Genomic DNA, 12,297 nt, shown 5'->3' on the forward strand with positions numbered 1-12,297 from the left:
GGCAACGCCTCGGACACCCGAGCTCACAGCGCGTCCAGCAGCCTGCTGCAGGTACGCGTTTGGCTCCAGGTCCCTCGATGACTCAGACTTACATCGAATCGAATTATATTGATGTTTTCAAAAAAAAAAAAAAAAAAAAAAAAAAAAAAAGAGGGACGCGAGGGACCCTAACCCTGTGAGCGTCTTTGCTGGTCTTTGCTCGGAAGGCCAGTGCAGTGTTCCGTTTCCATGGTTTCCAGACCGCGCGCCGCATCAACCTCTGCGAGAACCCGTGGTTCGATTGGCTGCCCTGGCTGCCCTGCCGCGTCCAGTCCCCGCCGCCCCGGCCGGACTTCCAGGCCTTCCAGGACGAGGAGAGGGGCGGTGACTCGGAGGCCTCGGAGGGCGCGCTGTGCTACATGGCGGATGAGGCGGACCTTACCACCACACCGTCAACCCAAGTCCGTCACCAGCACCCTTAAAAATAGGATCTTCTTCTCGAAACTCGGGTCAAGGCGGCCACCGTGGATTGATTATGAATGAATGGGGGGAAGGATAGGTTAAGGAGAATAAAACGTTGAGAGAAGATCACATGTTTAATATGACTATGGCAAAGAAATGCCGGAGCATTAACTCGCCTCAAAATTAGGTCCCAGTGCCTAACAATTTAAGGAAACAAGGAAGTAGCATATAGGACTGAACAGAGAAAGTAGCCTTAGAAAGGCCTCGTTCTGGAATAGAGATCTACAATTCTGGAATTCCAATTCACTATCATTACTATATAGTAACACGTATTAAACTCAATAAGGAACATTCTCAATACAAAATAAACTCCACAACGCAATTGTGCCTTAACGAATCATGCAACCAAACATACAATATATCAAACAAAAAGTTATTGCCCATTGACTCAACAAAGAACTAAACATAACAATTACAGAATGTTAAATAAAAACGATCTGGGTAACTGCCCTCTTATAATTGTACCTTAAAACAAAACGTCTTCATTGTCATTTAAAACCATATTTAAGGAACAGAGATATAAAACAAGAAAACTAATAAGAAAACAATTATTCCCTTCAAAAATTACACTTAAAGAATGATATGACTTATAGTGAGTCTGTTCTTCTTTCACAAAGCAAAAACCGACATTCACTGGATTTCTTCGCACCAACACCATAGTTGACAATGTCTCTATGCATCACAATAATAATGGCGCCCGACACTGACACTACGTAAGGTTGAAAAGGGGGATCTCCCCACAAGAGGAATGAAGACAACAAAGTCATTCCAGTCAGGCATTTGAGCATAATTAAGTTGTGACACTTGCCAACGATACATAAACCTTTTTTTTTTCAAAACAACAACTATAACGAAAAACATTAAATCAAACATCACAATCAAACCAGAGCTGGAGAACATCAAACTAGAAATAATTCAAGATTCCAGGTACTCTGGCAGCACGTTAAGTCAAGATTGTACAGGGTTCGAGCCACCCCACACGCAGCCTGGGAGAGACAGGCACTGAGGGAGGACCTCCACCACTTCCCTCAGAAGGCAAACCGGAAACGAGGTCTAGGAAGGCACCATAGCCATCCCGCCCATGCCCAGCACGCCGTGCGTGCCCGCGGGCGCCATCGCCGAGCTACCGGCACCATGGCCAGGCCGTGGCCGCCGTGCCCGACGTGGCCGACGTCCATGGGGGTCATGAGCTGGTGCTCGAGGAGCTGTTGGGGCACGGCCAGGCCCTGCATCAAGGCGCTCTGCATGGCAGCACTCTGCATGGCGATGTCATGCATGGCAGCACTCTGCATAGCAACACTCTGCATCGCAGCGTTCTGCATGGCGATGTCCTGCATGGCAACACTCTGCATGGCAGAGCTCTGCATGGTGGCGTTCTGCATGGCAACACTCTGCATGGTGGCGTTCTGCATGGCAGCACTCTGCATCGTAGCGCCGTGCAACGTAGCGCTCTGCATCGTGGCGCTCTTCATGGAAGCCCTCTGCATGGCGGCGTCCTGCATGGTGACGATTTCCAGCCTGGGAGAGGCGGAGCCGTCGTCCTGCATGTCGACGACGTCTCGGACGAAGTCCTGCCCGGGAGAGGCGGCGGCGTCGAGCGGGTCCGAGGCCTGCCGGGACTGCTGCCGCTGCCTGTTGGGCCGCGGGCCCCGAGGGGGCGCCTTGACGCCGAAGTGCAGCGACTGGTGGCTGCGCAGGTTGTCCCTGCGCGCGAAGGCGCGGTCGCACACGTCGCACTTGTAGGGCCGCTCGCCGCTGTGCGTCATCATGTGGCTCTTGAGCTTGCGGTCGCGCGCGAAGGACTTGCCGCACACGTTGCACGCGAAGGGCTTCACCTCGTCGTGCAGCCAGATGTGCTCGCTGAGGTGGCCCTTGCGCGCGAACGAGCGCCCGCACACGCCGCACAGGTACAGCTTCTCCTGGGTGTGCACCACCATGTGGCGCTTGAGCGCGCACCTCTCCGCGAAGTGCTTGTCGCAGAGCTGGCAGGCGAAGGGCTTCTCGCCCGTGTGGGTGCGCATGTGCGAGGCCAGGTTGTCCTTCCTGGAGAACATCTTGTGGCACACGTCGCAGCCGTAGGGCCGGTCCACCTGGCTCTGCTGGCCGCGGTCCGCGTCGGCGTCCGGCGGGCGGGCCTCCGCCTCCGCGGCCCTGCCGGTCTCTGGGGCCGCCGGCTTCTGCTTGGCGGCCTTGGGCGCGGCGGGCGGCCGCGTGTGCGTGCGCATGTGGTTCTTGAGGTGGTCGCGGCGCAGGAACGCCTTCCCGCACGAGTCGCACTTGAGCGGCTTGTCGCCGCTGTGGATCATGAGGTGCAGCTTGAGCTTGTCCTTGCGGCTGAAACCGCGCGTGCACACCTCGCACTTGAACGGCAGGAAGCGCTCCTCGCGCGCGCCGTCCTCGTGGTCCTCGCGGTCCCCGTTGTCGTCCGCGTGCTCCGCCATGTGCGTCATGGCGTGGCGCTCCAACGAGGCGGCGTCCTCGAAGGTCACGTTGCACTCGGCGCACTCCAGCGTCTCCAGCGCCTCCAGCGGGGCGCCTCTGCCTCCGGCGTCCCCCGCGCCGCACGACCGCGCCGCCGCCTTGGACGCCGCCCTGGCCTTCGACGCAGACCTCAGCTTGGGCTGTCCAAGCACCTTGAGCTCCTCCTCGGTCTCCTCCAGTTTGACGATGGCTCTGATGTTGGGCGCACCGTCATCAACATGGCCATTTGTCTGAGAGAATAATTTTAGTATTACTTAAGTTCATTCAATTATAGTTAGAAAGGCAAACGAATTCATGAAAAAAGACAAATCTTGTCTTTTACTAAAGCTCCACTTACCAAAGTCTCTCCGGCAGTACTATTCTGGATAAGCTCAAATCGTTGGCTACAAGATGCGCAAAGATGTGGCGCATCCTTATCGTTTCCTCCACTGGGTTGATTTACAGGATTGGGAAGGTCGTCATTTGGTTTTCCACACAACAAGCAAGCAAGCCAGCCTACACCATCGGTGCCTTTGTCATCATCTTTGTCTTCATCCTCATCCAATGATGACGACTCTTCAGACTTGAAGGCAAACATCTGCCCACAGTTTGCTGCATTGCGACCAACTCCTGAGCTCAGAGATGGACTACAAGCTTCGTCTTCTCCTGTTATATTTCCAGGTCGTTCAGCCATCTAGTTCGGAGAAAGAAAATACATTATTTGGAGAAAATTGACAGACACAAGATATTAGCCGATAAATTGCAAATACATTACAACAGCCCAATTTAATGTGGGCTAAAGGCAGTCAAATCTAAATCATTAGTCAGTGCAATTTTACGCCCACTGTGTGAAAAGGGGTGTATAACTCTGAGAGATAACTGTCTACATAATAACATTCAGGCATTCAAAGTGTCTTCACCTGATTAAATCTCTCCGTGGTGCCCTGAACCATCGTGACACATCTGAATAGGAGTTACATTTCCAAATCGATCGTGATGCTGGAGAAACTGCTGGAGTTTCTCAACGTCCCTCGAATCCCTCCAAAAATTGTCAAAACAACAACACAGTTGCGAGGTTAGGGCTCAGCAGAAAGGCGGGGACGGCACGGAAACTGAGGTCGTGAGTCTTGGAATTTCTGAGCATTGATCACAGCTATCGATCATTTGATCGCACATGGAAATTTGAGTACTGCAGGCACTCCCAAAACCAACTCTTGACATTTGGTACCTGTTGACAAACACTCAAACATCGTCCCATCCCCTGTTGAAATTCCACCCTGTGAAAACCATGTTCGATTGGTGGAGATGCGACCGGAAGTACCGGAAGCGCAGCCACAGACGCGGCATTATTCAAACGTTCAAAACTTGTGGATGAAAATGTACGTCTTGCTTTAAATTATGAGCACAGGAACATTATCTAGGGACATAGAGGTAAAACGGCTATTTTATAAAATAATGTTTATTGAAGACACATGGATGACCTCATCATAACAAATCTTTGGCGTGATGTTTTATGTGAGGCAAGCACGAGCAAACCAATGTGAGGTTTCAATAAATTTCAACAAATCCCCAAGTGGTCACTTAATGTTACATAAGATCTCAGTCTATCAACTTGTTTGTTTTACAAACCACACATTAAATATTTCTTCCTAAAGTGGCGTTCTATCTCCACTGCTTCTTAGGCAGTTTGTGGAGCCAACACTCTTTCTGTCATCACATTGATCAATACATGAACTGAATAGAGAGATCTTCACAGCAGAAGCAAGCAAAAGCATGATAGAGAAGATGACATATTAGGGAGAGTTTGAGTTTCACAGTGTGATACAAGAAAGGGAAAACAGAAATAGGAAAGGGAAGTAAAACATGGGAACAGAACTCAAAAAAATATACCAAAACTGCTAAAAAAAGAAATATTAAAACAAGAGTCGTGCTGGCTGAATTTCTGGTGATTCTCCAAGATAAAATATACCCATCAGTCTCAAAGAGTTGGGCCAGAAATAAAAGCATACCTAAAATACTGCAGTTATGGTCAGCTATAAGCCTATGAGTAAGGGGCTGGTATGATGGTTAAGATTTCCTTCAGACCTAGCAACTAATACTAAAGCAAGAGCAATGCCTCCGCAAACCACGGTAAAAAAGATGCTGTACATGAAATTATAAAATACAGTACATACCAATGGAAACAGTGCTATGTACAAATTGCTCATCCTTTGAAAATAATGTATTCAAAGTTACTTGGTTCAGCAAGAATCACATGAATTATACCATGTTCTCTTGTCAATCAAACATGAAAGGAATGGTTCTTTGCTTTTACACACAAATACAATTTCAATTAATTTCCATCAGAGGATGTATGCCACTCCACTAAATGCACGCCTTCAAAGAATTCGAAACAATCATGAACATCTACAACGTATTAGTTTATTCACATCAGACCTCTCCCTATTGCCAATTTCTCAGCCCGGCAAATGGTAAAAATAAAATAAGACAATAATTAGTATACATATCTTTTCAGATTAATTGCATATCATCTCACAATCTACAGCAATCTGCCTGAATAAGTAATGTAATGGTACAGAAAGACTAGGACTTTATCAACTCATAATACTTTACAACTCACTTCATACCACAAAGAGAACAAACATTCACAAAAATCGACAAAACAATAGAGGGTTCAAATTAGTTGGATGGGGCCAAGGCGTTGTTTTATTAGAAATTATTAGCCCAGAATGTTTTTCAAACAATAAGAATCCTCCCAAATTTAACTGACACAGAAATTTCACCAGAAACATAATATATATCAGTGCTGCTATCTCAACACAACACAAAAAAGCAAACTTATCACAAAATTTGACTTTTTTTTTCTTTTACGATTAAAAACAAATCTCAGCGCTAGCATACATCACATCTAGGCCTGTGCTTAAAAGCCTTCCCTCAGCACCCCTCTATATGACAGTTTTTTTTCTGTTTTTTTTTTTTAACTGGTAGTGTTTACGATTAACTGTACAAAGAACAGCCTAAAAAGTAACATGAAATTTTTAATGCTGGTTCTACAGAAGCATAGAAAATAAAAAAATACAAGGTTTTATCTTTCTGAAGAGTCAACATGATTTTTTCCCCCATTCAGGATAGTCAACAGTACTTGTTACCACAGAAAATTTTGATATAGGTCCTTATAAATCAACAAAGAAATTTCCCCTAAAATTAATTATAACAAAAAAATGCTTATTTTAAAAAGGAAACACATCATCGAAACATGTAAAATTTGATGGTAAAAATTATCTTCATTGATGACAGAATTTATTTCTTTGCTAGTGCAAAGGCAAGGCCAACAACTCCAGCAATTCCCAAAACAATACCACCCGTTAATGCCACTCCAACAAGTCCCTCTGAAACAAAAATAAAAGTTTCAAAAACCACCTTTTATTGCAATCTACCAGCTACAAAGAAAGATTGTGACTGTCCATAAGTAAACAAACCTTTTTCCATGCGCCTCTTGATGACAACCTCTAAATCATGAACTTGGTGGTTGCCAGGTTCAATCTGAAGAAATCCTCGAACATATTGCAATGCTTTATTGTACTCCTGGAATGAAAATTGAAGAAAACTTAAACCTTGTTGAAATTGAACATTGAGTAAATCCAAAGCCAAATTTTCACATACATATTCAGAGCCTACAGCCTAGAGTTAACTTTTGTACACACCTTTATCCTTGCACTTCCAATGGCAAGATAATATAAATAGTCCCGCTTACTCTCCTCTTTATCCGTATGGAATAACTCTTCTAGAAGAATGAGACCTTTCCGAATGTCACCTGAGTACTTGCTGCGCACAAGGCACCAGGCGTACTCAAATTGGGCCTTTTGGGTAATATTTCCACTGTTCAGCTGTTCGTGGTAAACTTTTTCATATTTCTGAAAGCAGAAGGAAATGAAATGAAATGATTTAACATATTGGTCAAATAAATAAATAATAAACAGATAAATAATAATGCTGCATAAACAAATTAGATCCGACAATATTTTGGAGAAGCATCACATCTCCGGAAGTCTTGTAATAGAATTTAAACCAAAGCGCTGTTAGTGTGTTTCAACCATGCAAGCACTTAGAGTGTCAACATGTTGGATCAGGATCTTGGACTAAAATTAATATCAAGCGATTAAGACAGTACTAGACACGACAATGACATCATAACGCTTAAAATAAAAATACAGGCCAGAGCTTATAACAACTGTAGATATCATGGAAACTGCTCAAATGGAAACTGAATGCCTTGAGCAAGCAATACATTGAAACTTTTGATAATGTTATCATTTACAATCCAGCCTACACCAGGTGATTCATACTCTAACCTGAGTGAGCCAATCGAAACGTAATATGTGTCAATGGAAAAAATAACAGGGCATAAAACCACAATCACTCTGAAGGAATTAAATACCTTCAAATCTTCGGTGGGGACAACTTCGTCGAGTACTTCGTCCATGGTTCCTTTTTGCTGTAGGTATCTTTGAGAAGAATCTATGAATCAGAGAGCAAAGGGACGGGCAAGGCAGGGGGGGGGGGAAGGCAAGGGGCAGGGGGGACGGGGTGGAGAAGGGGGAGGACTGGAAGCATATCAGTATTGCGGTTTGGAATCTCTTTTAGAAGAGAGACTAGCTGTTGTTGTAAATTCTGGTGTATGAAAAACTAAAATATCAAAACAAAGATTGGAGAGATCTTGACCCAATTTTCCATTTACCATTTTAAAAAAATGCCCCCTGTGTAGAAATACATTTTAAAATTAAGAGATAATTGAGAGCAATGTTTATCCCTGATCTTTAGCTTCATTCAAGTCCTCGGTGACTCGGTGTTCACTCCGAGAGACAAATGTCTCATACCAACACCGAACTAACGCTAGGCCGAGCGGCCTTTTTGAATGGCGGCCGAGTGTCGGGGAGTGTGTTAAGTTTTCATAAAAGTTCAAAATAGAGAAAATTGGGCCCAGAATCCTCGCAAACACATCTACGAAGAATGGCTGGAGCCAACAAACTGGATGCTGAGTGTAACGCCAGATTAGCTGGGGCTGATGTCAAACACTATGTTGTATGGCTAGTTCACGGATTAAGTTAGCAGATTTGATGCAGTCAGGCCAAAGGCAATCAGCAAAAGCTAAAGAGATTGATCATCATGTGCTGGTTAAAATCAATTGATCTTACCCAAAAAACCACAATTTCAACTAGTTCAAGATTCAGAAGAGTTTTTATTCTCACTTGATACTTGTGAGGCAATGGGGTAACTGGTACACAATGCACATATGCTTAAGTGCAGACGTACTGCAATAACTGCAGATTAACCTGCACAACATCTCATAAATATTTGACCTACTCTCTAAAATGTACAAAACATAAATAACTTGCCTACAATCTCATTACAAAAAATATAACTTTCTCACACATAAATATTTCTATACAGAGGAATTGAGTAGGATGTAAAAGAGTCACTAACCCTTTCAAAACAAAATAATTCCATCATTAATTAAACCTAACAAAACCTAATGGAAGATATTAACAGTACTAACAATTCATTTAATTAACAAAAGGGTATACTTGGTTGAGCATTATTATCAAAATAAAATTTCAACAGTACGGAAGCACTTAAAGCAATCTAGGCTTATGTTCAAATGAACCCGATGTCTAATAGACAAAACAGGATAGAGAGGAACCAAAAGTTGAGTTAGAAAAAAGGCTGCTATGTCAGAGACTTCTGTAGGGATGACCCAACTGCTTCCACTCAAACATCACTCATCCCCTGATAACAGGAATAATTACAATGTTGAATTTTAAACATATTCTCTTAACAATAACATTGGCTTGAAAAACATGAACTAAGGCACCAAATTTTGAGCAGTAGACATATGTTTGTGCTTGGTCCTACGGTACATTACAAACAGAGTTTAACTAGCTCCGTGGAAGGCACATCTTGCTTGCATTCACATGACAAAAAAATTGCATGAGAAACGAAGTGACAGCTACGCTAAATAGTGGGTTTTAATGTAAATGTATACAGGATTTCTTGATCACAGTATAAAAAATTTCAAATATTTAGGAAATAAAGTATATCAGTTCCAAGTTGAGTTCAAATATATCTTAAGTCTTAAGGAAGTGAGAGGCCTCTATGGAGTTCATGTCGAGCTTCTTGAGTCAATGAAAATGTTGCAAACTTCCACTGGAACTGAACACAAACTTATCCACCACATGAAGTACATTATTTAACCTATTGAGTATTACCCTCATACATGTTTTCACACTTTTCAAGTAATCTTAGCACAGGACCAATGTTATATGGAAATAGGTCCTTTGAGACAAGACGATCTATTGCTAGTCTAAGTCTAATTAGGACGGTCATAACATCATCCAGTTCTCCCCCACATTCATGAATAAACTCTTCCCAATTTCTACGAACGAATTTCAAAGTTCGGAGTAAATATAGAAGAAAACACGTCTCATTTGAGACCAATAAATCAAGAAGGACGTCTGGTTCATGAGAGACAGCACGAACAAACTGAATAAAAGTGGCAGCAGGACTTAAAACGCGTCTTAACGTTGTGTCAGTTTGAGCCACTGAGTCCCTGTAAACCAAACCAACTGCAGTATCCAGGCAACAGACCTAAAAAAGAGGGGAAGAAATTTAGTACATGCTCAACTCAAAACTAAGAATCATTTGTAAAGAATCTCTAGCTCACATGACAACTTACCATACTTTCAATGAGAGCATCATCCTGGTCAGCAAATAATTGCACCACCCACTGAGCTACAGGAGTTTCTGGATGGAAGGGCACTAAAGCCTTGACACATTGATCCAATTTTCGGAGGACTTCACGAATGCTGCGTTCAATGAGAGCCATGTCAGCATCAGCTTCATCTGCGTCGGAGCTCAGTGAACTGTCACTTGAATCACAACGAGTTTCTTTCACTGTCACAGCTACAGCTTTCAAAACAAGAAGCACCATCTTTTTCAGTAGTGGTTTGTCTCCATCACCAACACCTCCACCAAAGCGGCCCGATCCTCCACGATATGGCAGCCCGTCCAGCAGGCGCGAATCTTTCACCCCTCGCACCACAAGATGTGCCAGCGCACACGGCTCTTCTGCCAGCACATCCTGTAATGCGAGGGTGCTCCCATAACACAGGACCTCGTTGAGAAGATTTAAAATAGATTTCCAAACTACAGGGGGAACACTTGGAGCTAGTAGTGTCACTACATTATCCAGGTGAGCATAAAATGGCTTAGTGTCAGCCACAGAAAGGTTTGCTTTCACAGATATGAGAGCTTCCCAGAGCTCTAGAAAAGTCACCACAGTTGCTTCATGTTCAGAAGTATAGGTGGACACAAGGGAATCAAATTTAGTGACAAGGGCAGGCCATTTTGCCTCCAAAACTTTAACACACACACTTTTGACCTGACTACAATCAGCTTCTGGGTCTGTCATCAATACATTGCAGGATTCCGGAGGTTTGTCTTCTGCGCCACCCCTTTCTTCAAGAACATGTCCATCATTTTCTTTATACTCAACAATTCTCCGTATCACATCCAAAGAAAAACACATCTGTCGTGGCTGTGTGGTTGACAGGGCATTTTCTGCAAGGTTTTGAAGCCAGTATGGATCAACATTTGATTTGGACACTAACAGGAATCCTGATAATGCACGACTTGCAGCAAAACAAACAAAGCGGTCAGAGTGAGATGACAGCTCCACAAGTCTGTCAATCAAACCGTGCTCATTCCTGGTCAAGGCTTCAACCACATCCCCAATTCTAGCACATACAAACCCTCGTGACGTTTGCTTCATGGCTATTTCACAGAGTAATTGAATTGAGCCAACAAATTGAAGGATACGGTCACGAGTCCAGGATGTATCAGATGGTTTGTCTCTAAATGGCCGCCGCAGGCTGCTTTCAGACATACAGCATAGACATTGATTCAGGAGATTTTGTTGAAATTCCATAAGGTCGTGAGATGCCGATTCTTCTTCCTCCGCTTCATCTTTGCCTGCCACTCTCAGTCTCTTTTTGACAGGTTCAGCCATGCTTAAGAGCGGAGATACCGCCTTCCCCTTTCCAAGAACCATTCCATTAGGACAGCCACAGCAGGTAAATAAATTTAAATATCAAATCCAAGGACTTCTGCGACTCGATGTCGAGTCGTAGTACAAGGTTTCTTGGTGCAGCCATCTGTGGTGTGAATCAATCATTTCAAATTCACAAATCTTCATGTCATCTGACACCCATCTTTTTTAGGAGCAAAGTCTGGAAACAAAAGAAAATACAAACATTAGATCTACGTTTGGTGAAAGAATCTGAGGTTAGGTGACATGGTTTCAAAATTATTTGAACAGAAACAAAAGGGCTTCATAGGAAAGTGCATGAGGGCTCATTCATTAAAAACCAAAACTATGGCTCAACAAATAATCAAAAATTTCACTTTGATACAAAACCTATAACTATTAACCCATAATTTTAGGTTTGAAAAAAAAAAAAAAACAGAATAAAACTTTAACAGGACCCATGGAAGTGCTTAAAATTAGACTGTGATATCAGATACAAAACAGTAAAACTTCATAACTAGGTATCAAATAGAGGAATGGAAAACAACAAATTCTGGATAATTGCCTGTACCCTAGCCTATAACATAATGAGAGTGAGTAAACACAAATGATAGGCTAGAGGTAAACCTAGTTAGTGTACCTGCAATGCTGGGTAATCGATAAAGTTTCTCGTCGGTTTTCGTTTAAACCAAGAGACAGAAGATTTAAATAGAGCTGATATATCCATCAACCATCTTGAGTGAAACGACCACTTCGTCAGTAGACAGCCGCCGTCGGAGATTATCCTTTCGTGCAGCACAATTGAAGTTTCACCGGCGGTAGCACGGTCACAAGGTCCAGACCAAAACGTGCTCTCAACTATGCAAAGAGCAGCGCCCACATGTAAGAATTTGGCACAAATTCACTAGCATAAACACAAAAATTTGTTGTGCTTCGGTCGGAGGTCTTCAACGCCTAAAAGTACAGTGATGCCAAACTGCCCAACAAGGTACGGTACCAGTACCAACCCGTTTCAGGAAATTCATTTAAGAATGGCTGGGACTAAGTTTGTTTCTGTATGAACCAAATCAAAGCAATTAGATGAAGTGACGCATGCTCTGTTTTTTCAGGTGTCCTCAATTTAAAGTAGGATAAATCTGAGTAATTTCTGAGGCGGGGGCCTTGAAGGAGCGGTGGCACCCACGCACCCTTCCTCCTCCCCCTCCCCCCCCCCCGCAGCCTCTTACGGCTTTTACGCCCCTCTCCTCCTCCTC

General features: G+C 43.7%; 3 protein-coding genes across 3 annotated transcripts; all 3 read right to left on the reverse strand.

Annotated features, from left to right (window-relative positions):
• Positions 1-556: 556 nt before the first annotated feature.
• Positions 557-4,264, reverse strand: LOC117639191 (zinc finger protein 436-like). Its single transcript, XM_034374617.1, has 3 exons — positions 3,882-4,264; positions 3,320-3,655; positions 557-3,212 (listed from the first exon to the last, which is right to left on the reverse strand). Exons 1-3 carry the CDS (start codon positions 3,912-3,914, stop codon positions 1,530-1,532), a joined length of 2,052 nt encoding a protein of 683 aa, XP_034230508.1. The 5' UTR covers positions 3,915-4,264; the 3' UTR covers positions 557-1,529.
• Positions 4,265-5,362: 1,098 nt separating this feature from the next.
• LOC117639193 (mitochondrial fission 1 protein) lies at positions 5,363-7,554 on the reverse strand. The gene is made up of 4 exons (XM_034374620.1): positions 7,400-7,554; positions 6,666-6,875; positions 6,441-6,546; positions 5,363-6,350 (listed from the first exon to the last, which is right to left on the reverse strand). Exons 1-4 carry the CDS (start codon positions 7,442-7,444, stop codon positions 6,262-6,264), a joined length of 450 nt encoding a protein of 149 aa, XP_034230511.1. The 5' UTR covers positions 7,445-7,554; the 3' UTR covers positions 5,363-6,261.
• A 626-nt stretch (positions 7,555-8,180) lies between these two features.
• LOC117639192 (protein lines) lies at positions 8,181-12,043 on the reverse strand. Its single transcript, XM_034374619.1, has 3 exons — positions 11,685-12,043; positions 9,695-11,246; positions 8,181-9,606 (listed from the first exon to the last, which is right to left on the reverse strand). The coding sequence occupies exons 2-3, from the start codon at positions 11,066-11,068 to the stop codon at positions 9,214-9,216; spliced, it is 1,767 nt and encodes a 588-aa protein (XP_034230510.1). The 5' UTR covers positions 11,069-11,246; positions 11,685-12,043; the 3' UTR covers positions 8,181-9,213.
• Positions 12,044-12,297: the final 254 nt, after the last annotated feature.

Source organism: Thrips palmi, unplaced genomic scaffold, assembly GCF_012932325.1.
Source record: "Thrips palmi isolate BJ-2018 unplaced genomic scaffold, TpBJ-2018v1 HiC_scaffold_11, whole genome shotgun sequence".
Lineage (NCBI taxonomy): Eukaryota > Metazoa > Arthropoda > Insecta > Thysanoptera > Thripidae > Thrips > Thrips palmi.